Source organism: Chelon labrosus (assembly GCF_963514085.1).
Source record: "Chelon labrosus genome assembly, chromosome: 8".
Classification (NCBI taxonomy): domain Eukaryota; kingdom Metazoa; phylum Chordata; class Actinopteri; order Mugiliformes; family Mugilidae; genus Chelon; species Chelon labrosus.
This window is the reverse complement of record NC_140358.1, coordinates 438,741-463,013: the sequence shown is the minus strand read 5'-3', so window position 1 is coordinate 463,013 and position 24,273 is coordinate 438,741. Positions and strand designations below refer to the sequence as shown.

The 24,273-nt window shown below is 42.0% G+C and overlaps 1 protein-coding gene across 1 annotated transcript in view; it reads left to right on the top strand.

The window, feature by feature from the left end:
• Positions 1–1,083: 1,083 nt before the first annotated feature.
• immt (inner membrane protein, mitochondrial (mitofilin)) overlaps positions 1,084–24,273 on the top strand; it is a 59,058-nt gene continuing 35,868 nt past the window's right edge. The window contains exons 1-6 of the mRNA XM_084550070.1: positions 1,084–1,274; positions 13,890–13,960; positions 15,534–15,723; positions 16,046–16,175; positions 16,706–16,798; positions 17,829–17,927. Of these exons, the coding sequence (XP_084406196.1) occupies positions 1,233–1,274; positions 13,890–13,960; positions 15,534–15,723; positions 16,046–16,175; positions 16,706–16,798; positions 17,829–17,927 (625 nt within the window). The 5' untranslated portion in view covers positions 1,084–1,232. The remainder of the gene's footprint in view (positions 1,275–13,889; positions 13,961–15,533; positions 15,724–16,045; positions 16,176–16,705; positions 16,799–17,828; positions 17,928–24,273) is intronic.

The window sequence follows — 24,273 nt, the reverse complement described above, 5'->3', positions numbered from 1 at the left end:
TTTTGAGTTCTAAAACACTGGTTCCTATTACAACCCCAACTCTTCACCGGTCTTTTAGAAGAAGCTGCTTGGATAAGTGGCAAAATGACTACAAAAAACTCTACAAGTCTGGTTGCATTGTTTCAGATTGTTTATTGGATATACTTTAATTTGATTGTTTTGTTGTTGTTTTTTTAATGTGAATATCATATTGCAATTTCTGGAACCACTGTGTAACATACTTCTGCACAGGTATGGTAATATTAATTAATTAACTAATTTATTAATACAATAATTATGTTTTACAGCGAGAAGGTCCCGAGTTCAAATCCATGGGCCGACTGGGCCTTTCTGTGTGGAGTTTGCATGTTCTCCCTGTGTCTGCATGGCTTCTCTCCGGGTACTCCGGCTTCCTCCCACCATCCAAAGACATGCTTGTTAGGTTCTTTGGTGATTCTAAATTGGCCATGGTGTGAGTGTGAATGGTTGTCTGTTTCTCTGTGTTAGCCCTGCGATAGACTGGCGACCTGTCCAGGGTATACCCCGCTGGGATAGGCTCCAGCAGACCCCGCGACCCTTTACAGGAACAAACGGTTACAGAAGATGAATGAATGAATGTTGATGGGTCACATCACCTGCTTTTCCCACAGGTGCTCTGGGAAAAGGAGAGCAAAGGGAGACACTATTTTTCTGTTTAGTCCCAGGCAAAGAAGACCACTAATTAGTAAAAAAAATTGAAGGGACTGTTAAATTAAGCAGAATCAGGCTTGAACACTGTGGTTTATATCATTACCTGTACATTGTGGGGAAACATCCAACAGGGTTATGTGAGTGTGGATGACCTGAAACAGTGAAGCATGTTTTCTTGAAAAGTATAACCTAGAAAAAAAACTCGTTTAAGAGAATGATATAGGTCTAGGCATTATGTCTTTTTCTGTTATATCCGTTTTGGCCCTTAATAAGAACCACCAGTATACAGTTCCACAGTTTCTGCATAATGCACGGCTGTGTCATTGTAAACATCCTATCCTGCGGAGGGCAGTAATGGCTCTACAGCGTCAAAATTGCCAAAGATCGCAGGAGAAGAAGAGGCAGAAGGCGAACGCAGAAGAAGAAGATAAACGCCCTCCATCTTCACTCCAGCAGGAGCCATTACCTTCTCGGAAAAAAAGCGACGCGAAGGAAGTGAGAACAAAAGTTAATCTTTTGCTTGTTAAGTTCATTGAGAATTGAGTAATAACCTACCAAAGACCATGCTGAGGGTTTGTCTGAGAGGAGCTAAAGCTACAGCCTGGGTAAGCCCTATAAACAATCATTTAATATCCTACCATATTGACATTCGCATGTTGTCATTCAGTGACCCGCAGCCTGGTTCAAGGTGGCATGGTTGTTTTGGTTGCTAAACCTTAAATGGTATTGGACGTTATGCTTTGAAACCTACGCGTCTTATTATGGAAGCTGTCGGAAGAACGTGCCAGTAACAACACTGCATCATGTCACTGCTAGCTGGTTCCCGTGCTAACGAGTTGGGCTGACTAAGTTTTAGCGGAGAGGTCATGATAGATGACACTACGCTGTCCAAAATCAGCCTGTCTCTCGATTTCATTTGTCGTTACGATTACGTGTACGTGTAAAAAAACAGAAAATTGATGCAGAAGGTAGATTTGGTATCGATCCGATACCAAGTATCGCCGATACCGTTATCACACTTTTTCACAATTAAGGTGGATACATCATCAAAACGAATCAGTCTAAATGTGAATGAATTTTCATGACCTTTAAGTGTTTTTCTGATTTGCCTTTTGGGTTATTAATCAGTTAAATCCAATACATAATTTTGGCAAAATTAATTTATAAAATACTTAATTATCACAATGAATGTTTTGTTCAGAAACAACACAAAACTAGATGATCGCAAGCGATCATAAAGTGGTCCATTCGTCGAAGTCGTCTCCGAGTGGGATGCAGAGGCATAAGTCACCAGTAGTGGCCCCTATAGACCGCATGCACGAAACTTGGTGGGCTTGTAAGGAGTCATCCACAGATTATCATTGTCTAAGTTTCATAAGGATTGGGTGAATACTTCAAAAGTTATAGGCCTTAAAGTCATATGAAATGTTTCCGTGTCACCTGTAGCGCCCCCTGTAGACGTAATGTCACGCAACTTGTTGGGTGTCTACACATGTGTTACAGATACAAATTTCATGAAGTTAGCTATTGCAGTTTTTGAGATATTGAAATGTTGCCTTTGTAGTGCCCCCTAGAGACCAAGGGTCACAAAAGTAGGGTTTCTTGTACAGATCATTATTATCAATGATCTGAATTTTGATTAGGTTTGGGTATACTTCACAAAACAATAGCTTTGGAGTTATACTGAAGCACACCATAAAATTAATTAGCCATTAACTTTGTAATTAATAACTCTGCTAAAGTTCTTTTGAGAACTTTTCATCATCTTTGTCCATAAATGATACAGGGATGGGCAACCTAAATGATGGAGGGGGCCACAATTTTTCATTGACACTATCTGAGGGCCACATAGGACCGCACACTTAACCAGATGATAAAACTCCCATTTTAAATATGTTTGTGTTAGAGTTGTCACGATACCAAAATGAGTAACCACGATACTATACCAGACAAAGTATCACGGTTCCAGGTATTATCGCGATACTGCGGCCTTTTTATTATTATTATTATTATTATTTTTATGAACTGCAATGTATTTATACAAGTTATAAATACTTATTAATTACTTATAATGTTGAGCAAAATTAGTGGTGCCACTGACCATAGACATATATACATAGACGCCGCATCGACTGTGGAGGGACGTGCCTAAAGTGCCGCCATCTTGGTACAGGGCTAGCAGAGGCAGCGGTGCATGAACCTACGAAGGAAAGAGGTACTCCTCAATCTCAAAGTAGAATTATTTGCTGAATTTTGGACCGATTTCCAAACGTATTGATTTGTTAAAAACGTCACACATGTAGCTATGATAAAAAATATGGTTTTACTACCCAAATACAAATTCTACTTAATGTTATCAGCAGACTAGCTTCTGACAGAAGATTGTTAAGAAAACATGCCGGACTTCAACTGAGCGATTTATGATCACTTTTATTGTGTAGAAACACCATTCCTCCATAGATGTAATGCACTGTAGGAGCGAGTGGCCCTGTTCCAAGATGGCCGCCCTGTAGGCACGCCGCTCCAGTAGGCGGCAGCGCTCAATGAGGCGTCTATGTATATATGTCTATGCTGCTAACCATAGACATATATACATACATACTTACATGTATATACAATATATATGTATATATGTCTATGCCACTGACGACGATGCCACGGCAGACTCGCTGCTCGGCCCGGTGCTTCTGCCGTGCTGAGTGTGTTGTCTCGTGTTTGTGACTGTAAGCCGCGCGCGCCTCTGGGCGAGACAGAACTTTAGCTTGTTGTTTGTTTTGAAGCGAATTTCTATCGAAGCGGAGCTACCTTCATGTAGTTCGTTCTTGCCGGCAGAAACACACGAACAGCCAATCAGCTAACAGACAGGCAGACCCAGCGTGCGGAAACAACCTATCATATCCCCGGACGTCACCAGTAACAGGCAAAGAGCCAATCATTCAGCAGCTGTGTAGTTCGGTTGCAGTAGTTGCCATGTGGGTTTGTTTACAAGGGAGTAGCATGCATTGAGAAGCCGGGAGGAGAGTAGAGCCGGCCGCTATGCAGTGGAAACTGGCACCGGTATAGAGAGCCGAAGTCCCGCCCCCTCTACTTCCGGGTTATGGGACCTATCTTTTGAAAAAATGTGAACGGCAGTCTATGGCGAAAGATAAATTATTTTCTGGTCCCGATCGACTTGTGCCTTGGATTATACATATGTTGTTTTTCAGAATAAAAAATGATTTTACATGTCAAGAATGTCACAGTTTGTCGCCACATAGTTAAGTAAAACGCTATGGAAAATACGTAATTAAACGAACTACAAGTCCCGCATGCTGGCGCGTACAGAACCGACCAAAACTCCCTTCGTGTAACTACAGCTCTCGACATGACCCGATTTATAATGATTTTCACCTCGTTTGATGCTTCTGCCTTCGTCCTGGAAGAAGTGGGTAAAGCTCAACAAGGAGACAGCCATAGTTCTCTAGTTACGTACATTGTTCGAGACGAGAGATGTAGTTCACTAAGCGATCTCATACAAAACCTAATGTTGTTCAGCTTATTTACGTCAAATAATTTATCTCTTGACGTGAAAAATTATCTTTCAAATTCACACACATCATATGTGAAATTCATGCCACAATTCGATCGGGACCAGAAAATAATTATGATCTCTCCATAGACTGCCGTTCATATTTTTTCGAAAGATAGGTCCCATAACCCGGAAGTAGAGGGGCGGGACTTCGGCTCTCTATATAGTAATCCACGGTAGTACCGTCGTGTAGAATTTCTAGTATAGTAGTTACGATTTGGCACTGCGGGGCACCATGTATACCGTGGGTATCGTGCAACTCTAGTTTGTGTATATATATATATATATGTATCAATTTGATTTCGGTCTGCACGTTAGTCTGGCCCAATGTAATAGGAATCTGTCTCCGTAATGGGCAGATGCTTATTTTGAGGTTTAAAATCATTGGAGTTCCCTTAACCAATCAGCAACGTTTGGTAATGACGTATATTGTGCGCCGGAGTTCAGGCTCTTACGCTTACCACTTCCGCTTCCAGTTAAATAAATCTAACTTTTCCCAAAGCCAGTTGGAAGGAGAGCTACGACGTCCTTGCCATTTATAAAATTGACAAGACAAGCCTCTTGTTCTGGTTTTAATTCCGTGATGCTCTCGAGAGTTGAAACAACTTTGCGGATGGCTTCTAGCATCTCTTCCTCCGTCGCCATTGTTGCTGTGCTGTTGAACTACAAGCTCCTCTGGCTGGACTACAAGCAACTCGGCAGGCGAGTTTCACGTCATCACTCAACTGTTCGCTGATTAGCTAAGACCGCGCGGTTACACGCGAACCACAGAAGGGCAATTTGGCCAGACTCCGTGGCAGACCGAAATCAAATTTCGGGCGGAAACGTAGGATGGTAACGACCAGGCTACTATACACCCAGCAATAAATTGCAAAAAAATTGCTAAGCACATACAATTAGTATATTACAATTGAGCAGCTTTCTCTGATCTGCATGTCCAAACAGCCTCTGAGATGCTAATGTTTATGCAGAACGCCCTTGTAAAAATACACAATTTAAAATAGGCCTTTTTTGTGAGTGTAGGACAAGCAACATACAAGCCGGTGGACATTAACTCTCCTTTCTTTGCCAGCATGTGAGCGCTCTCAGCCGGCGGAGCTGGATTAATAGTTGCCAACTAACTTAATTAGCCAACATACCTCTTGATGCTTCTTCAGTTTAGAAGATGCTGAAAGCACTGCACGGTGATGTTGCGACCTTCTTGACCAGGTTTGCAGGTAAAATGTTCTCTAAATTTCCATGCCAAAAATGCATTTTTGGCCTACTCCAGGTCGTATTTTTCCTCATCTCCTCTCGTGCATTGACTTACAGCGTAACTGCGCACACCTGCATCCGCACAGTGCAACCTGTGTGTAGTGCCGTAAATGCCCTAAGTAATTCATTTTTTTTGAGAAAGTAACTGTATTCAGAATACAGCAAATTAAACTGTAACTATAACGGAATACAGTTACTGTCAATACTTCCTACCTACTTACTTACTTACCTGCCCTGGGACTGCAGATGGAAATTAGCACTTTACGAAATCTGGTACAGTATCTTGTCCTCTGTGATTATTGCATTTTGTACATGGTCCCTGTAAGATAATAATAATAAACTAAACTAAACTCTTATTTTGTATTTTAAATACGTAATGCCGTTACATGTAGTCTGTTTCTCCCCAACCCTGTACAATATATATATGTCTATGCGGCTAACAGCTACCAGAATGGAGGAATCGGATGAAAGCACGTTGCTCGAACTGATGAGTTTTTGTGCAAATTGTGCAAAATAAAAGAGTTAGCATACCACCGAAGCACTTCAACCCTACGGTGTCATCTAAGAGCTGTTAGCGCTAGCAGTCCCGGTCTGAGTACGGACAAGACGTGTCGGCAGCCCAAACTTTTTTTTCCCAGCAGACGTTGCGCCCCTCCTCTGTGCATGAAAGAGGAGGGGTGGGGGCTAGGCTTGGGTATCGAGAATCGAGAATCGATTGGAACCGGGACTAGCTTAGCGATTTTCCCGGAATCGTTCAAAAGTTTAATTTTCGATTCCTAGTTTCGATTCCCAGTCCGCCGACCGGAAGAAGAAACCGCTGAACACCAACGAAGAAGCGTCCACCGGAAGTGTTGGCTTAACCGAATGTCTATGGTCGAACGTGGATAGCGTGCGTCGGAGGTCGAAAGTGTGGCTTCACTTTTCTAAACAGAACGAAATCTCGGAAAAATGCAACATTTGCGACAAGATTGTTTCGTGCATAGGAGGGTGCACGTCGAACATGATAAAGCACCTCCGAATTCATGGAGTAGAAATAAATGTGTGCCCCGTCTTTGACGCGGTGCGCCGACCGTCCTCCGCTGGCCTCCGCCGGCCTCTGCCTACCGTCCTCCGCTGCCTCCGCCAACCGTCCTCCGCAGCGGAGGTTAGTAAAACAATACATATACATTAAATACTATGTCTTGCGCCAACATTGAGGCAGCTAACAAATTAGCCCACGTATAGAGGTCATAAAAAGGAAAAAGTTCATAGAATTAAAATTGATGGAGAAGGTCAGACTATTTCCTTCAGAAAGACCGTTGGCTAGCTAGTGTAGAATGTAATAAACTAGGTAGAGAGAGTCTCACGTTGACAACGCAACAGCGTGTCGTTTATTCATTCCTACTTTAACGATATCAAAACAAACATGGCGCTGCCCATGATAACAACAAACCAGCAGCGTGTTCTTAAAGAGACAGCGTCCCTAAAGCACGGAACGAGGTGAATTATGTCCATAGTGTCCACTACACTAGCTCATTTAAAATATCCTAAACTTTTTTTTGACCCTGCCTCTTAAAAGAATCGAAATCGAGAATCGTTAGGAACCGGAATCGAAACAAGGAATCGGAATCGGAATCGGAATCGTTCAAATTCAAACGATACCCAACCCTAGTGGGGGCGCGGGGAGCAGTGCAGAGAGCTCTGGGTCAGCAGCTTGCCTGGAACAAGGATCACAGCGCAAATTTGAACTATATGGATATACTATGCGATATGGTCTAATTCCATATCGCATTAAAAAATATATCGATATATTTTTTATATTGATATATCGCCCAGCCCTAATACCAATGTAATGAGATCGATACTTAAGTTTCAGTGCCTCTGTTGTACGACTGCAGTGGTCATTAAAAAGGTGACCTGACTGTGTTTGTCTAAATACTGCCGCTGTCACAGAGCAAACCAGGCTGACTTTACTCCTCCTCCCTGTCGTGTGTGTTGTACTGTCATGTGACTCAGCGGCAACAGGCAACCAAGCCCCGCCCACCGCTACCAGCCAGGCCTAACCAGCAGCAGCGCATTACACACAGCACAGAGACAGAGCAGAAGATTGGCAGAGAGAAAGAGGAGCGCTCTTTGGTTATATTTTCAGGCCGAAAATGAAACAACAGCAAAGTTGTACTATTTGTTAAAAGGCTGTAAGATACAGTGGTAACACAACAACCTTGTATAAGCAAATGAAAAATCAAGGAAAAGAAAACGCAGAGCTACCGAAATGGAGAGAGGAGGAGAAAAATTTCCCTAGCCCCGACAGACCCCCAACCCAGAGGCATAGGTCATACAATAATGTTACGTATTTAGCCCAGTGCTGATGAACATAATATCTTCATCAGCCATACCATATTATGATAACAACCAGCCTAGTGGTGCCAATACATTTATGGACTAAATGGTAGGCTGCTGGTATGTACAAACATCTAGCAATATTTCAATGGTTTTTAAAAAAAAAAAAATAATCGCTAAGCACATAAAATTTGTATATTAAAATAGAGCAGCTTTCTCTGATCTGCATGTCCAAACTACAGCCTTTGAGCCGCTAACATTTATGCAGAATACCCTTGTAAAAATACACAATTTAAAATAGGCATGGTTTGTAGGTAAAATGTTCTCTAAATCTCCATGCCAAAAATGCATTTTTGTCCTCCTCCAGGTCGTTTTTATCATCCTCTGCCACTGTCATTCGGTTGTGTGTAGAAAATCCTCTTGCGCATTGACTTGCAGTGTAACTGCGCACATAATGTCACCTGCATCCGCACAGTGCAACCTGAGCGTAGTGCCGTAAAGTAATCCCCAAGTAATCCATTTTTTTTTTGAGAAAGTAACTGTATTCAGAACACAGCAAATTAACCTGTAACTGTAACGGAATACAGTTACTTTTATTTTGTATTTTAAATATGTAATGCCGTTACATGTAATCCGTTACTCCCCAACCCTGATATTGTATATATGTTTATGGTTAAGCCGAGCTCTGCCGTGTGCATCAGTATAATCCGCGTACCAGGACTGCACTGATAAAAGTTCGTCGATGTTTGGAATGCAAACTGCGATTAGAGACGAGAGCCAATTAATAATGTCACTCGCCACCAAGTGGTCAGGGGTGTGAATTGCAATCTGTCAAAATGATGGCCATCTGAAGATGGCCTTAAGATTTTTCTGTCACAGTTTTAAAAAAAACTGTCAATGACGGAAAATATTAGGTTAACGCGACCCCTGGTTATATGTAGGGAGTGCCATAAACAAGTTACAGCGATCGATCCGTCCGCCACTAATACGCAGACCCTGTGTAGACGCTAGTGACGTAGCGCCAGAAATGTAACTGCGCGCCATGGCGATGCAGACCGCAAGAGCTGTGATTGGTCCTGTCTCAGAGGTCTACAGACAGTTCCTTTGACTCCAATTAAGCTGTACAAAACATCGCAAGTGTAACCGATGCTCAGTTATAACTGGCTGGTTCAATAAACCCCTCGACTCTGCATTGTGTTGAAAATGATGGTCGGGAGTCTTCTTTATCGCGTTTTTCAGTTTCTTTATTCCTGCACAAAACAGCATACAGTGGTCAGTCATGAATTGGTAGGCTCGGTACGTGAGTCTCAGACACGGCACTCAAGCGCGGCTCTCATAGAATGGCCACGTAAGGTGACTAAATTGTATAAAGATATAACAGAAAAATATGTACCTGCACAAAACAGCATACAGTGGTCAGTCATGAATTGGTAGGCTCGGTACGTGAGTCTCAGACACGGCGCTGTAAAACGTATAGCAAGCTATGTTAGCACTGTAGCTTCCTCGCTAGCTTACTTCAAAGTGCATTAGGTTGTTGTAACAAGTCGAACAGCACACTCTTAATACTTTATATTGACAGTTCCACAAAGCACAGTAATTACATATTGCACCAGTAACCATACAGGTATTAATACATAGTATTTGTGCCCAGTGCTGTGATCTGCAACGTACCTCAAGCGCGGCTCTCATAGAATGGCAACGTAAGGTGACTGCCAGAAGAATTTATTGCTAGAGAGGGCGCTAATGAGCCAACCCAACCATAAATGTGCTGCCACATACAAGTGGAATTTAAAACACTGTATACACCGTTACACAAGGATGATCAGTGGAAACAGGATGCACTTGGGCTCAATTTTGAGCTGCATGGCAAAGGCTGTGAATACTTATACATAGGGCTGGGCGATATGGCTTAAAAAAATAAATCTCCGATTTTTTCACACCAAACCCGATTTCGATTTTAATCGATTCATTTTTTGCTATTTAAAAACAAACTACAACTGACAAAGAAATTGCTCAAAACAAATGTACTCTTTATTTTGTTCTGATTTTCCTTTATGCAGTTTAATCTAAATTTCCCCTTGGGGCATAAGTGTAACACTTAAACAAGCCTTAAAACATGCTTGTAAACGAGATGGCAGGCCCTGCCATTGTAAACAGTGAAAATGTAGCTTATCAGTTTTCTAATAACTTCAAACTTACAGTGACACAATGCACCTTCAAAATAACTTAAAATATAAATAAAATTGTGTGTCCCTTTTTGGTCAAATAAATGTAGCAAAAATGACAAAATTAGATTACAAAAATACATACAGCAGTTGTATTCATAAAGTGCAAACAAAACTTTAAACGGTTTTCTTGAATCCCTGAAATTGTAAACAAATGAAAAATCTGCATCCATTACTTTAGTTTCAACATTCTTCTTTTATGCATTTTAGCCAGGAAGACAAGCCTGTCTACTACCTCTGGCTTGAGGCATGCCCGGTTACATGTAACAATGCCCCCTCCCACACTGAAAAGCCTCTCTGATGGGGCACTTGTAGCAGGGACAGACAAGTATTTTTTGGCCAGATTACTGAGCCTTGGGAAGTTTGGTTCGTGACGCTTCCACCACTGCAGTGGTTCAGTGTCTGGGTCTACCTCAGTAGGTAGGTTGCCAGTTCTGTCTCTACTTTCAGTGCCTCTGATTGGTGAGAAGATGGCTCTGGCACTTTCTTTTTGAAGAAAGCAGCTAAAGCCATTTTCTTATTGGGTGGAGGCTGTGCTTCTCCTTGGCACACCTGCACAGCTGGACCAGGCTGCTGTGGTGTACTTTTTTCAGCAGGCAGAGACATCAGCTCAGTGACGGCTCTTTTCTTGACCTGTTCCACCTTGTCTGGGTCAATGTAGGTTGTGCGGAACCTGGGGTCCATCAGTGAGGACATATCCAAAAGTTCATTCTTCACAGGGTCACTGTATTTGTCATCAAGGTACCGCATTATGTTTCTTTTTATTGTCTTAGTGAGTTCGGTGTCTTCCTCCACTGGCTGTAGGAGATTGGTTTTGAACAACGGTTTAATGTAGGAGACACTGACATAAGCCTCCCCGGACAGGGCGTCTGTAAATTCTTGGAGTGGTTTGACAGCTTTATTTACAGACTCTAAAACCTCAATATCTTGCCAATTGGGCACAAGATGACGGCTTTTCTTGTCGGACCCCAGGACACGAACTATGGCCTTCTCCTGTTCAAGAAATCTCTCGGATCATTTTTTGACGTGAACCCCATCTTGTCGGGGACTCTGTTACCAGCTGATGAGTGGGTAGACCAAGCTCAGCCTGTACTTCACCCATCTCTCGTCTTTTCATCCAACTATAGGAAAAAGCAGCAACCGCCTTTTTACAAACTCCAATGGCACGATCGATTCGTGGGTCCTTCACACCATTCTCTGTACAATAAAGAAAGAAAGAAAACACAAAGAACATTTTTTTAGTGTCACTATTGGTCAGTGTCAAAACAAGTCTTTTTCACATTTCCACGTTCTTAATGCACACTAAAGGCGTACCCACACACGCACACATGTAGACACACACACACACCATATGCCATTATGATTAATCATGCATGTACATTTTTATTGATTTCATTAAATTGCATTAATTTAAAAATGCATTAATTGAGCTGTTCTGATCATGTGTGTAAAAAAAACATCACTTGAATGCATAGCCATTAGACTCTTACCTATAGCATTGTGCCGTTTATGTTCAAAGCATTGGAGGTTGGGCCACTCATTGACTCTCAGAGCTTTTATTATGTTGGTGCTGCTGTCTGTTGTCATACAGATGAGTCGTTTTTCATCAAGGTTCCAGGAGCTCAGTGCATCTTCCAGCCCGTGCGCAATTATTTCACCTTTATGGTCCTCGGGAAAGTAAGCTGTTTGAAGGCAGACGCTTCGCAGAGTCCAGTTGTCAATAAAATGCACCGTCAAACTCATATAGGGCTGCATCGTTCGACTGGACCACAGGTCCGTTGTGGCGGAGTAAAACGACACCCCCTCCAGCTCTCTAGCGATCTTTTCACGAGTGCTGTTGTACAGGCGAGGCAAGGCAACTTCGGCAAAATATTTGCGGCTTGGTAGCACATACCTGGGGTCGAGAACTTTTAGCATGTTAATAAACCACGGCTTTTCCACAGTGTATATGGGCACCATACCTCCTGCAATATATTTCGCCACTGCATCTGTGTTTGCTTTCCACCGGGGCCCTTTCTTGTCATAGGGGATACAATTCGAAAAACTTTCCAAGACTGTAGTTTGTTTTTTTGCGGGTGTGTTCGAACTGCGGTCTTGTTCGTTTCGTTGACAGGCACACACCTCCCACTCGGCTGCATGCCTCTGTTTAAGATGCTGGAACAAGTTTGTAGTGCTGCTACCTTTGGTAGCAATAGCTTTTAAACACACTTTGCAGTGTGGCGTTATTTGTTCTGCGTCTGACACTGAAAAAGCAAACCAATTCCAAACAACGGATGTAACTGTGCCTTTCTTTGGAACGAGCTCTTCCCTGTTGACGGCCATGTTGTCTGTGTAGCTGACTGTAAGGAAAGCGGCGGGAGGGCTGATCCCACTCTGAACTACGGAAGCCTAAGGGGAGCGTCGGTCGTGGAAGTTAAAGAGAAAACCGATTTTCATTAAAAACAAATCGCCCTAAACGTCAAATTCGAGTTAATCGATAAAATCAATTTATCGCCCAGCCGTACTTATACATGTCATTTCTTAGGTTTTTTTTTTTTTAAATTTGCAAGAATCTCAAACCTTTTTTTCACGTTGTCATTGTGGGGTGTTGTGTGTAGAATTTGGGGGGAAAAATGAGTTTAATCCATTTTGGAATACGGCTGTAACACAATAAAATGTACAAAAAGTGTGAATAATTTCCAGATGCACTGTAAAAAAAAAAAAAAAAAAAAAAAAAAAGACATCGGAAATACTGCATGTAACCTAACCGCACTTGGTACACATCAACATGACAAATAAATTAAAACAGAATCAGCTGTGGATGGGTGTTGCTGGCACATCTTTGTGTCTGACGCCAAAACTATAAGACTTACAGCTTTAGCAGACGAATTTGAGTGAGAAGACAAATTTTCCTACGTTTCTATGTATAAATTATGTCTGTCGTGTGAAATTTGTGGCCACGGGAGCAGTTTCTGTTTTTCTTTTTTGACTAACTTTCTTCTCTCCTCCTCACTCTAGCTGATGATGTCATCCACTCTAGCACAAACATTCCGCGCAATACACACCCATTATAAACCCTGAAATTTGAGTAAAAACCTACACAACTCTGAGGCTTCATAGTTTAAAAACGGTAAAAGTTGTCGATAAGTGAAGTGAATCTCTGAAGAGATTAAATTCGATTAAATTCGCGAAAAACTCACGAATCCCTTATAAAAATAATAGCACGGGATTCGGGATCAAAACACACGTTTTGATATATCATGTGTTGGGGTCCTCTCGCTGGTTCGGGCCGCATTCTTCGGCGAAAAAGGGCGGAAAATGAATAATAAAACTGCAAAGAAACACGCAGAAGATCAACTACTCCCATAGTAGTGCCTCGTGTCATAGGCACTCGGCACTAATAATAACGAAGAAACACGCAGAAGAACAATAGTGTCTCGTGCGTAGCCTCGAGTCACTAATAATATAGAAGAAACACGCACGACTCCCCATATAGCTTAGAGCTATATGGGGAGTCGTGTCTTGTGCGTAGCCTCGAGTCACTAATTAGCGATGGTTATGTCAACAATAACTTAAGATATGATTTATTTGTTTGAGCACTGCTGCCACCTAGTGACTGGAGACTTGTTAATTGTTCAAGCATGAATAAAGACACTAATATTGAAAGTCCCCCCTTAAGTAGGCGGAATTGCATCATAAGGTTTTTTATACAGTATAATTCCAGGATTACACGAAATATTGTGGGAAACACCATATTGGTATTGTATCTGTGCATGTTTCAGGTGCTGAAGGTGAGGTCACAACATTTCATGAACTAGCTGTCTGTTGGATTTGGATTTTTTCCCCTCAACCTGTCCTCTTTCCTTTCTCTCTAGAAGAACTGTGGGAGAACTTACCCCTTAACCAATCTGCAACACTGCCGGCATTACACAGCAGGGGAGACCAGGTAAAACACAATTCTGCAAATTAAGTAAATGGTCTTGTATTTATATAGCTTTTCTGCCTCAAAGTGCTTTCCAGTCACAATCACCAGTGCCAAGCACTAGGAGCAACTCTGGTTTCTGTGTCTTGCTCAAGGACATGAAGACATATGGTCCATTTAGCGGGGGGCTAACCTTCTGGCTCTGTCTACTACGTCAAAGCCGTCCAACAAATAACAAAGGTTTCCAAAACGTCCCACATTACATTCGGCTTGATGATAGCTATACACTCCTGGGGCCATATTCCTAAAGATTCTTAGCGCAAAGAGTTGCTCCTAGTAGCCAAGAAATTTCTTGGAATCATGATGTTTTCTAAGAATTTCCCCTCAAAGTTAAGAGTAGATCCTGGTAAAGATAAAAGGTATTCCTAAAGAATCTTAGCTCTTAAGAGTGCTCCTAAGGTGAGATCTGTTAAGAGCAGGGAGGAGGACTTTTAGGATGCTTAGGAGTTTCTTAAGCAGAGGAGAAAATGGCAGAAAGGAGGTGTTTATTTGTTGAGCTATATTTTCCCATGTCTGCTTCTTGGCTTGTAGTGCGACACTGGAGGCAAATCTACCTCTTAAACACTTTGCTTCTGGCTCAGTTGGTCAGTGAGAAGAAACACTGTTCCTCTGTCCAGTTGGGTTTCCTACTTCTTTTCTTCTCCATTGCTGTTTGGTTTGTGGAAGATTTGAACACCAACCAAAACTGCTTCTTATAGGCCAGTTAGCAATCCCAGAAATTGATGAAAGCTGAGCCATTTTACCCTCGTTAATACCAAATGGATGAAGTGCAGAAATGACCAACATGGTAAATGAATGTTGGCAAATACATATAACTATCAGCATCTGAATACTGTGCTAGTGGGAGTTTAATCACACATTTTGTAGGATAATTTTAAAGTATAGCTTACTATTTATTTATTGTTAATTATTTATAATTACACAGTCTTCATAGAGATTACATTCTATGATTAAGTCTATTGATTTGACTGTCCATTCTATGTCCATTTTGACGAAAAGCCTTTTTGAGGGTAAATACAGTTTTTGATAAATTGCTTACTTTCTGTTTATTTGTCTCTTGCTCTCGCTTTTTAAATATTTTTATGATATTTAATATATTTGTGCATAAATGCTTTTCAATTGTAATATAAACAACTGTCATCATGGATGCCTTGGTGCTCTTTATGGGCACACTATGTACTATTTAAGTTGTTTGACAAATACTTTGCTCCTTGTAACATGTCTTTTAGCTGCTGCCAGTGTTTCATGCATTATGGATTACATACCACTTATACTGTATACGAAGCATTTATGCTTCATCCAGATGAATGTGTGAATTTATCTGCTTCTTATCATTTCCTCTCTTCTCCTCTCCTCTGTTCCACCCCAACCTCATTCTCCATATGAGTTGGGTTTCTTCTTGTTAATAATGAGTTTTTGGAAAAATCCTTTCATTGCTGCCGTTTGGTTTATATTTTGGGCTATATTAACAATAAGTAAATAAAATGAATGAATTAAAACAGGAAAATAATGTCTCTTCCTTCCTCTTCTATTACAGTAGCACAACTAAAGTGGTTGTTGCTGGCTTGTTGACCATAAGCAGTGCCATTGGGGGTACAGTACTCTATGCCAAATGGGACCATAAGTTTAGATCAGCAGTGGAGAAGAATGTTCCATACTCTGACTGGCTGTTGGGTTTGGCTTTGGGACCTGGTTCTCAAGATCATGGCCTTCCTGTCAAGAAACAGGTTAGCATGTGAAGATGTGAAGAATCTTGTGTGAACTGTTTTGGCTAAAATGTAATACTAACTTAACTCAAATACTCTTTTTACTGAACTGTGCTTTTTCTATAAGCCATTGTTTGTATTATGTCAAAGACCATTTAAGCACAATTTATTGTATGTCTGTCTATTGTATGTATGACTGATAGCTCACAGCAGAAAGGCACTCTCCGTGTTGAAGCTCAATATTGAGAGACTTGGATAAGGACTGAATGTTATATGTTGCTTTATCTGAAAGCATTTTGATTTTTAATATCCACTTAATTTAAAATAATTGCTGTTTGCTCAGCCACCCTCAATGATGGAAAAACAAGTCGAGGCATCCAAAGACAGGACAGAGATGAAAGTGAAGGAGGCACCAGAGAGTCCAGACAACGACCCCAGTCTGGACTCAACAGAGCCTGCACAGAGCATAGCAGGTAGGTCTCTAAATTGATTCGGACTGCAGACTTAATTGTTGTTATTTTGTACAGGCCCTCTAAGAGCTATCCATATTAAAAGAGTAGATGGATGTGGTTTGTGTCTTATTGTTAACATCCATGAGATCCCATAACTCATAAATGTGAAGCGTAATAAGTCGGGCCATACCCCGCCCTGTTGACATGCGCTGCTACCTGTGAGATGCTACCTGTGAATGAGTGCTGTTGCAGATGTTTAGTAAAGTCCGTTAACCGTTCAAAGTGTGCGTGCATTATTAACCATCTAAGGTTATAACAACTGCGTGCACCGAACCGTGACGCCTATACTGCGACGCCTGTACCGTGACACCGCGGGATGAATACATATACTGTTACACCCTAATATTACCTGTTGTTATTATACTCTTTGCATTTTATTTATTTAACTTTAACTATGAACTTATGATAGATCTGTGTATGAGAATGTCACAACTGCTCATACATGCAACCATACAAAATTCCAGTAAGTTCTTGATTTGTGTCCCACCCAGAGGCTTCAGTAGAGGCGACTCATATTATCTCAGCAATCAGTGAGGTCCCATCAGTCCCTGCTCCATGTGATACCGAGGCAACATCAATCAAAGGTGACATCCTCAAGCTGCATTTCGCCACAGTACACAAATATCATACACTAAAAAAAGTAATCGATCCTTTGAATGATTGAATCACTGTCTACAAGAATAAATGTATCTGTTAGCTGGTTGTCAAAGTAAATGTTATTTAGAAAAGATTCTTTATTGTCAAATATTCTAACAATGCAACATCATTACTAGTAATGAAATTCTTGGTGCATGGAGACCACTCGCAAAATACAATAAATAAATATGAATAATAAAATAGAGTAATAAAGATTAAAAAAAGATATGTGGCAAAAAAAAGATAAATATATAGAAATAGAATAAAGTAGAACCGTGCGTGTGTATGTGTGAAAATTCGGTATTTCAGGCAATTCAGGCAGTCAGTTCAGTATCCTAATGGCTTGTGGATAAAAACTGTCCCAGAACCTGCTGGTTCATGTACGGGTGCTCCAGAACCGCCTGCCAGACGGTAGGAGCGTAAAGAGTCTATAGCTGGGGTGGCTGGGGTCAGTGATGATCTGTTGTGCCTTGCTCCTACAGCACTGGCTGTAAATGTCTTTGATGGCTGGCAGCTCTGACCTGTTGATGCGCTGGGCTGATTTTACCACCCTCTGCAGCGGGTTCGAGAGTGGTACAGCTGCCATAGCTGTGGGACTATGCTATTGAAGGCATAGCTTAAGTCGATGAATAACATTCACACGTATGTGTTCCTCTGATCCAGCTGGGAGAGGGCCGTGTGCAGTGCAAATGATATTTCTTCGTCCATGGACCTGTTTGGCCTGTAGGCAAACTGTAGAGCGTTATGTGTAGCGGGCAGGGAGGAAGAAATGTGAGCTGCCTTAGGGTTAGGACTCATAATAAAACAATTGTGTGGTGTATTTTTTCATTTTTTCACTAATGTATTTCCTGTAAGGTATATTTTGAAAGTAAGGTTGCATCGTATCTCTGTGTATGTGCATGTTTTCTCTAGAGGAGTGCAAAGAGTGTCTTAATAATAATGGTATTCCTGTGACAGCAATAATTTATCCCGACACAGATTCAGCTGCAGCAGCAGAACCACTGAAAGAGCGTCCAATTGAGGAAGTGGCAGATAGGCTTGCTCAACAAGATCTGGAGGAACAGGACATTCTGGCAGGTAGGCTGGCAACACACATGTTCACAAACATATTAAAGCAGTTACATACAAACTGTACTTTAGACTTAGACAGACTTTAATCGTCCACATGGAAATTGCTTGGTCACAGTAGATTAGTTGCACATAAAAAAACAATCTTGAGAACCACTAATAAAAAGAAAGATAAAATAAAAATAAAAATAAAATAAAAATTCATTCATTCATTCATTCATTCATTCCTCTTCTGTGCCCGCTTATTCCTGTTAAGGGTCACAGGGGGTCTGCTGGAGCCTATCCCAACTGTCAACAGGCGAGAGGCTAAAATAAAAATAAAATAGTAAAATCTTAAGTAAAAAAATAGTAACATAATAATAATAATAAAAATCTAGTAAAATAATCAATCACTTTTCATACAAACAAAATGTAACTGTAAAAAGACCTGAGGGTTCTAAGAGGTTGATATGATGAAAGCAAATCTGATAAATAGCTTGGACTAAGACCATTACCCAACAAAATTATCTCAAAATCAATTCTGAAGGGAACCGTAAGCCAATGCTGAGTCTTTAAAACAGGTGTAATGTCCGCTCTCTTTCTGGTCATCGTCAGCACATGTTCAGCTGAGTTTTGTAATAATTTTGTAAGTGTAAATTATTTTTCTTGGGAAGACCAGAAACTGGGGCAATAAAAGTATGCATGAGTAATAAAAGCATGCATCAGTGTGTCTGTTGGCTTGAGAGATAAATGGTTGTACTCTGGCAATGTTTTTAAGATGATAAAATGCAGTTTTAGCCATGTTTCTAATGTGTGGCTTAAAACTAAGATCTGAATCGAAGATAATGCCGAGGTTTTTCACTTGCTCACAGGTTCTCTCGGCTTCAGGCCCAAGAATTAAGACCTCAGTTTTGTCCTAGTTGAGCTGTAGAAAGGTTGATGCCATCCATGACTTGATATCTAGAATACAGTTAAAAAAAGGCATCAACTGGCCCACAGTCATCAGGAAACACGGCAATATAAAGCTGTGTATCATCTGCATAACTATGGAAATTTATGCCATGCCTCCTGTCTCTGTCACTAAGATTTGAACCAATTAAGAACAGTACCAGATATTCCAATCAGATTGTGAAGTCTATCTAAAAGAATTGAGTGATCTACTGTATCAAAGGCAGCAGTAAGATCAAGTAGTACCAATACAGATCGATTTCTCATATCCATATTGGACCTGCGATCATTTAAAACTTTGACCAATGCTGTCTCAGTGCTGCAGTTTGCCCCAAATCCTGATTGAAATCGTTCACACATGTGGCTATTCATAAAATCATTTAACTCATTAAAAACAAGTTTCTCTAAAATGTTGCTTAAAAATGGCAGATTGGATATTGGTTTGTAGTTATTAGGAAGTGTGGGATCTAAATTGCTTCTCTTCAGGAGGGGTTCAGCCATAGCAGTCTTAAAAGCGGTGGGGAAAACACCCGTCTGAAGGGAATAGTTTGCAATATTAAGAACATCTTCACCTAAAAAGCTATAAATTGATTTAAAAAAGGATGTGGGGATAGGACCTATAAAGCAGGTTGTTGCTTTTAATTGGAAAATAACTTTTCTAAGCATCTCACCATCAACCAAGACAAACTTCTCTAGTGTTTCCTCATGCAGAAACAAAGGTTCTGCGTTTTTAAAATTCATAGGCTGGGGCTGACACAGATCTGATCGGATACTCTGTATTTTACTGCTCAAGTGGACTGCAAATTCTTCACATTTGGGGCTGGCTGACATGCGCTAGACTTATTAAAACAGGGTTAATTAAACGATCAATTGTGGGGAAAAAAATGTTTTTGGATTGTTCCGGTTGTCTGTTTTTTTTTTATTGGTACAGAAAAACAACCAAAACACATGCAGGACAGGGACAAAACAGTTAGTGCAGAACATTGAACAACATAAAATGTGCTAGTTGTGGGTGCTGTGTTGTGTGGGGGAGTGAAGAAAAAATAAATAAAATAAAATGCAGTATTAATAAACAAAGAGGGATGGGGATGACAAGAAATCATTGCTGCCTTGATGTTTTGTAATGATATAGGCATAACCGTATAGACTTAGATAAACTTTATTCATCCACAAGGGAAATTGCTTGGTCACAGTAGGTTAGTTGCACATAAATAACACTCTTAAGAACCACAGATAAAAGAAAGATTAAATAAAATAAAAATAAGGAAAATAAAATCTAGCAAGATAAAAGTATAAGCAAAAATGCACAAATTAGCATTTGGACAAATGTACAAGAAATAGAGACGGAAGATTATATATTATATACACAGGGATGATAGTAAGATGCAGTAGTGTCCATGAACATTTATCTGTTACAGAAAGGTGAGTTGTTGTACAGCTGGTCTGAAAATTGTGTGAATGACGTCCTGTAGCGCTCAGTGTGGGAGCGGAGCTGGATCAGTCTGTATGAGAATGAGCTCCGCTGCCCCTCTATTGTCTGGTGTAGTGGATGTGACGGATTGTCCATGATGGAGAGCAGTTTGTCAAGTGTCCTCCTGTCCGTCACTGAGACAAACGTCTCCAACTCACTGCCAGTGACAATCAATTGATCAATTTGTCGATCCTACTTATGTCCTTTTTGCTGGTGCTGCTCCCCCAACAAACCACAGCAAAGTGCAGGGCACTCGCAACAACAGTCTGGCAGAAAGTCTCCAGCAACTTGCTGCTTACGTTAAAAGACCTAAGTGTCCTCAGGAAGTAGAGTCTCCGATCAGAGTCTCCACCTCCCGTCCATCTCTAATACACCCAACCACTGCAGAGTCATCAAAGAACTTCTGCAGGTGGCAGGACCCAGAGCTGTACTGGAAATCAGAGGTGTAGATGACGCCATAAACCTCCTCCTCCACAAGACCCTCTCCCACGTGGACACTGGTAAGGGAAACTGTGAGAGTGCTGTTTGTTGACTACAGCTCAGCATTCAATACCATAGTCCCCTCCAGACTGGCTGCTAAGCTGCATGACCTGGGCCTGGACTCTTCTCTGTGCAGGTGGATCTACAGCTTCCTGACCGGCAGACCACAGGTGGTTCGAGTGGGTCACCACACTTCAGCCCCCCTGACTCTCAACACTGGATCCCCCGTGTGCTCAGCCCTCTGCTGTACTCGCTGTACACACACGACTGCGAGGCCACTTCAGACTCCAACATCATCATTAAGTTTGCTGACGACACCGCTGTTGTAGGACTAATCTCCCACGACGACGAGACAGCCTACAGGAGGGAGGTGTCCCACCTGGAGGACTGGTGCAGGGAGAACCACCTCCTGCTGAACGTCAGCAAAACAAAGGAACTGACTGTGGACTTCAGCAGGAAACAGCAGAGGGACTTCCATCCACTCATTATCTGTGGCTCTGAGGTGGAAAGAGTGGACACTTTCAGATACCTGGGAGTGACCATCTCACAGGACCTGTCATGGACTCACCATCTGAACACCATCGTGAAGAAGGCCAGACAGCGTCTCTACCTCCTCAGACGTCTCAGAGACTTTAAGCTCCCTCTCAAGGTGCTCAGAAACTTTTACACCTGCACCATTGAGAGCATCTTGTGTGGGAGCATCACCACCTGGATGGGAAATTGTACCAGGCAGGACTTCCTGGCCCTCAAGAGGGTGGTCCGTTCAGCGGAGTGGACCATCAGAACCCCCCTCCCCAACCTGCAGGACATTTACACCAAACGTTGCAGGTTAAGGGCCACAAAGATCCTGAAACAGCCCAGTCACCCCGGACACTCTCTCTTCTCTCTACTGCCATCAGGTCGGCGTTTCCGTTGCCTGAGGACAAAGACTGAGAGGCTGAAGAAGAGTTTTTATCCCCATGCCATCCGCCTGCTCAACTCTGAGCCTTAACTGGACTTAAAAATATCACTGCACTTTATTCATGTAGCTGCTTAATATTTAATACTGTAAATGTATGTACATATACAACTACCCCACCCCCACCCCCCAAGTTTACCAGTCTATATTTTTATTCTCATTTTTTATTTTATTTTTTTTTAATATTCTATTTCTCTATCGGTGTACATTACACTTATATCGCTTACCTTGTGTGCAACTACTGTTTACTGTAGTAACTACTGTTTACTGTAGTACTTATATATTTTTTTACTACTGGCTGCAGGTACAACAGTACATTTCACTGTGCATTGTACTATGTATAACTGTGCATGTGACAAATAAAACCTATCTATCTATTGTTACAACCCTGGCTCTCAGGTTGAAACAAAGGAGAGAGGCCACACAGAGCTCTGAGGATGTTTCAGTGTTTAACTGAACAGCCCAAAAAGATCATCTGTGTGTGTGTGTGTGTGTGTGTGTGTGTGTGTGTGTGTGTGTGTGTGTGTGTGTGTGTGTGTGTGTGTGTGTGTGTGTGTGTGTGTGTGTGTGTGTGTGTGTGTGTGTGTGTGTGTGTGTGTGTGTGTGTGTGTGTGTGTTCAAATGGAGCGGGTGTGTGGGTGCGGGTGTGTGTACATGTGTATGTAGGTATATAAGTGACCAACACCAAACTACAGCAGGCTGTAGGCCATAGCAGCAGCCAGCTGCTCAGCCACCAGAGAGAGAGCAGACTGACTGAGACGGCCTTATATCAGTAAAGCCACACCCTAAGATGTGGTCTGCTTAGGACGGCCCACTGCTTCCTGTTCTCCTGAAAGGCACCGAGAGGAGAAGCAGACCGAACAGGGCCGTCACATCCCCCCCCTTAAAGACGAGGACCCAACAGGTATCCGAGACACGAAAAGGGAGTCACGTCCTGCAAACACAGAAATCACAACATAGTCATTTAACACAGTGATACAAGTACACTCCCAACTGCTCCCTCGATCCCCTCCAACTCAGCAACTTTGGTACCTAAGAAGCAAATTAAGAGTGGGGGAAGAGAGGCTCAGATGAAAGAATAAATGGACACTGTCTAAACCACTTAAGACAGAGCACGTGACAGTGCATCAGCGAATATATTCTCTGACCCTTTGATATGACGAATATCAAGGTTAAAGGGCTGTAAAAACAAGCACCACCTCATCAGACGCTGATTTGGATTTTGTAATGAGTGCAGGAATGTTAGCGGGTTATGATCAGTGTAAACTACTAGGGTTCTACCTCCACCAACATACACTTCAAAATGTTGCAGGGCCCAAATGAGGGCCAGGGCCTCTTTTTCTACAATAGAATAATTCAACTGATAAGAATTGAAGTTTCTAGAGTAAAACCCGACTGGATGGTCAGTACCATCAGGACCAGTCTGCAGAAGTGCCGCTCCAGCCCCCTCATTACTGGCATCGACCTGAAGATGGAAGGGATCACCTAAACGGGGAGCTGCCAAGACAGGAGCAGAGGAAATTAGATTTTTAACATTCACAAAAGCAAGTTGACACTGAGGGGACCAGTCAAATTTAACCTTCGAACTCAGGAGCTTAGTAAGAGGTGCAACTACCGTGGAGAAATTCTTACAAAATCCTCGGTCGTACCCTACCATACCCAGAAACCGCATCAGCTCTTTCTTAGTGGTGGGAGTTGGAAACTGATCAATGGCCATGATTTTAGCTCTTACAGGACGCACTTGACCCTGGCCAACGACCTTTCCCAAATAAGTCACTGTACCTTGGACAAACTCACACTTTGCTAGGTTGATGGTCATATTGGCCCAAGCCAGCCGCTCAAACAAAGCACGGATCTGATCAACATGCTCCGCCCAGGTTTCACTGTAGATGACGACATCATCTAAGTATACTGCACACCCCTTTAAACCTGCTACCACTTGGTTCATTAGCCGCTGAAAAGTGGCAGGGGCATTTCTTAAACCAAACGGCATGACAGTATAGGAGTAAAGGCCTGACGATGTTATGAACGCAGCAATTTCTTGAGCACGTTTTGACAACGGCACTTGCCAATATCCCTTTAAGAGATCAAATTTGCTGACATATTTTGCCATGCCCACCTGATCTACACAATCCTCCATGCGAGGAAGTGGATAAGAGTCTGGCTTTGTGATGTTATTTACTTTGCGAAAATCAGTCCAGGGTCTGAAAGTTTTATCCGGTTTACTAACCAACACACACGGGGAAGCCCAGCTAGAGGAGGACGGCACAGCAATCTGGTGCTCTAACATATATTTCACCTCTGCCTCTAGCTGAGTTTGTTTCTCCTGAGGGAACCGGTAAAACCTCTGACGAATCGGTGCAGCATCGCCCACGTCAATATCGTGCTCTATGAGGTGGGTCCTTGTGGGAGTGTCTGAGAACAAAACAGGAAATGACAAAATGAGTTCAGACAACTCCTTCCCCTGTGCTGCCGGCAAATGTCCCCACAATTTATCCAAATTTCTCAGGGACTCTGAA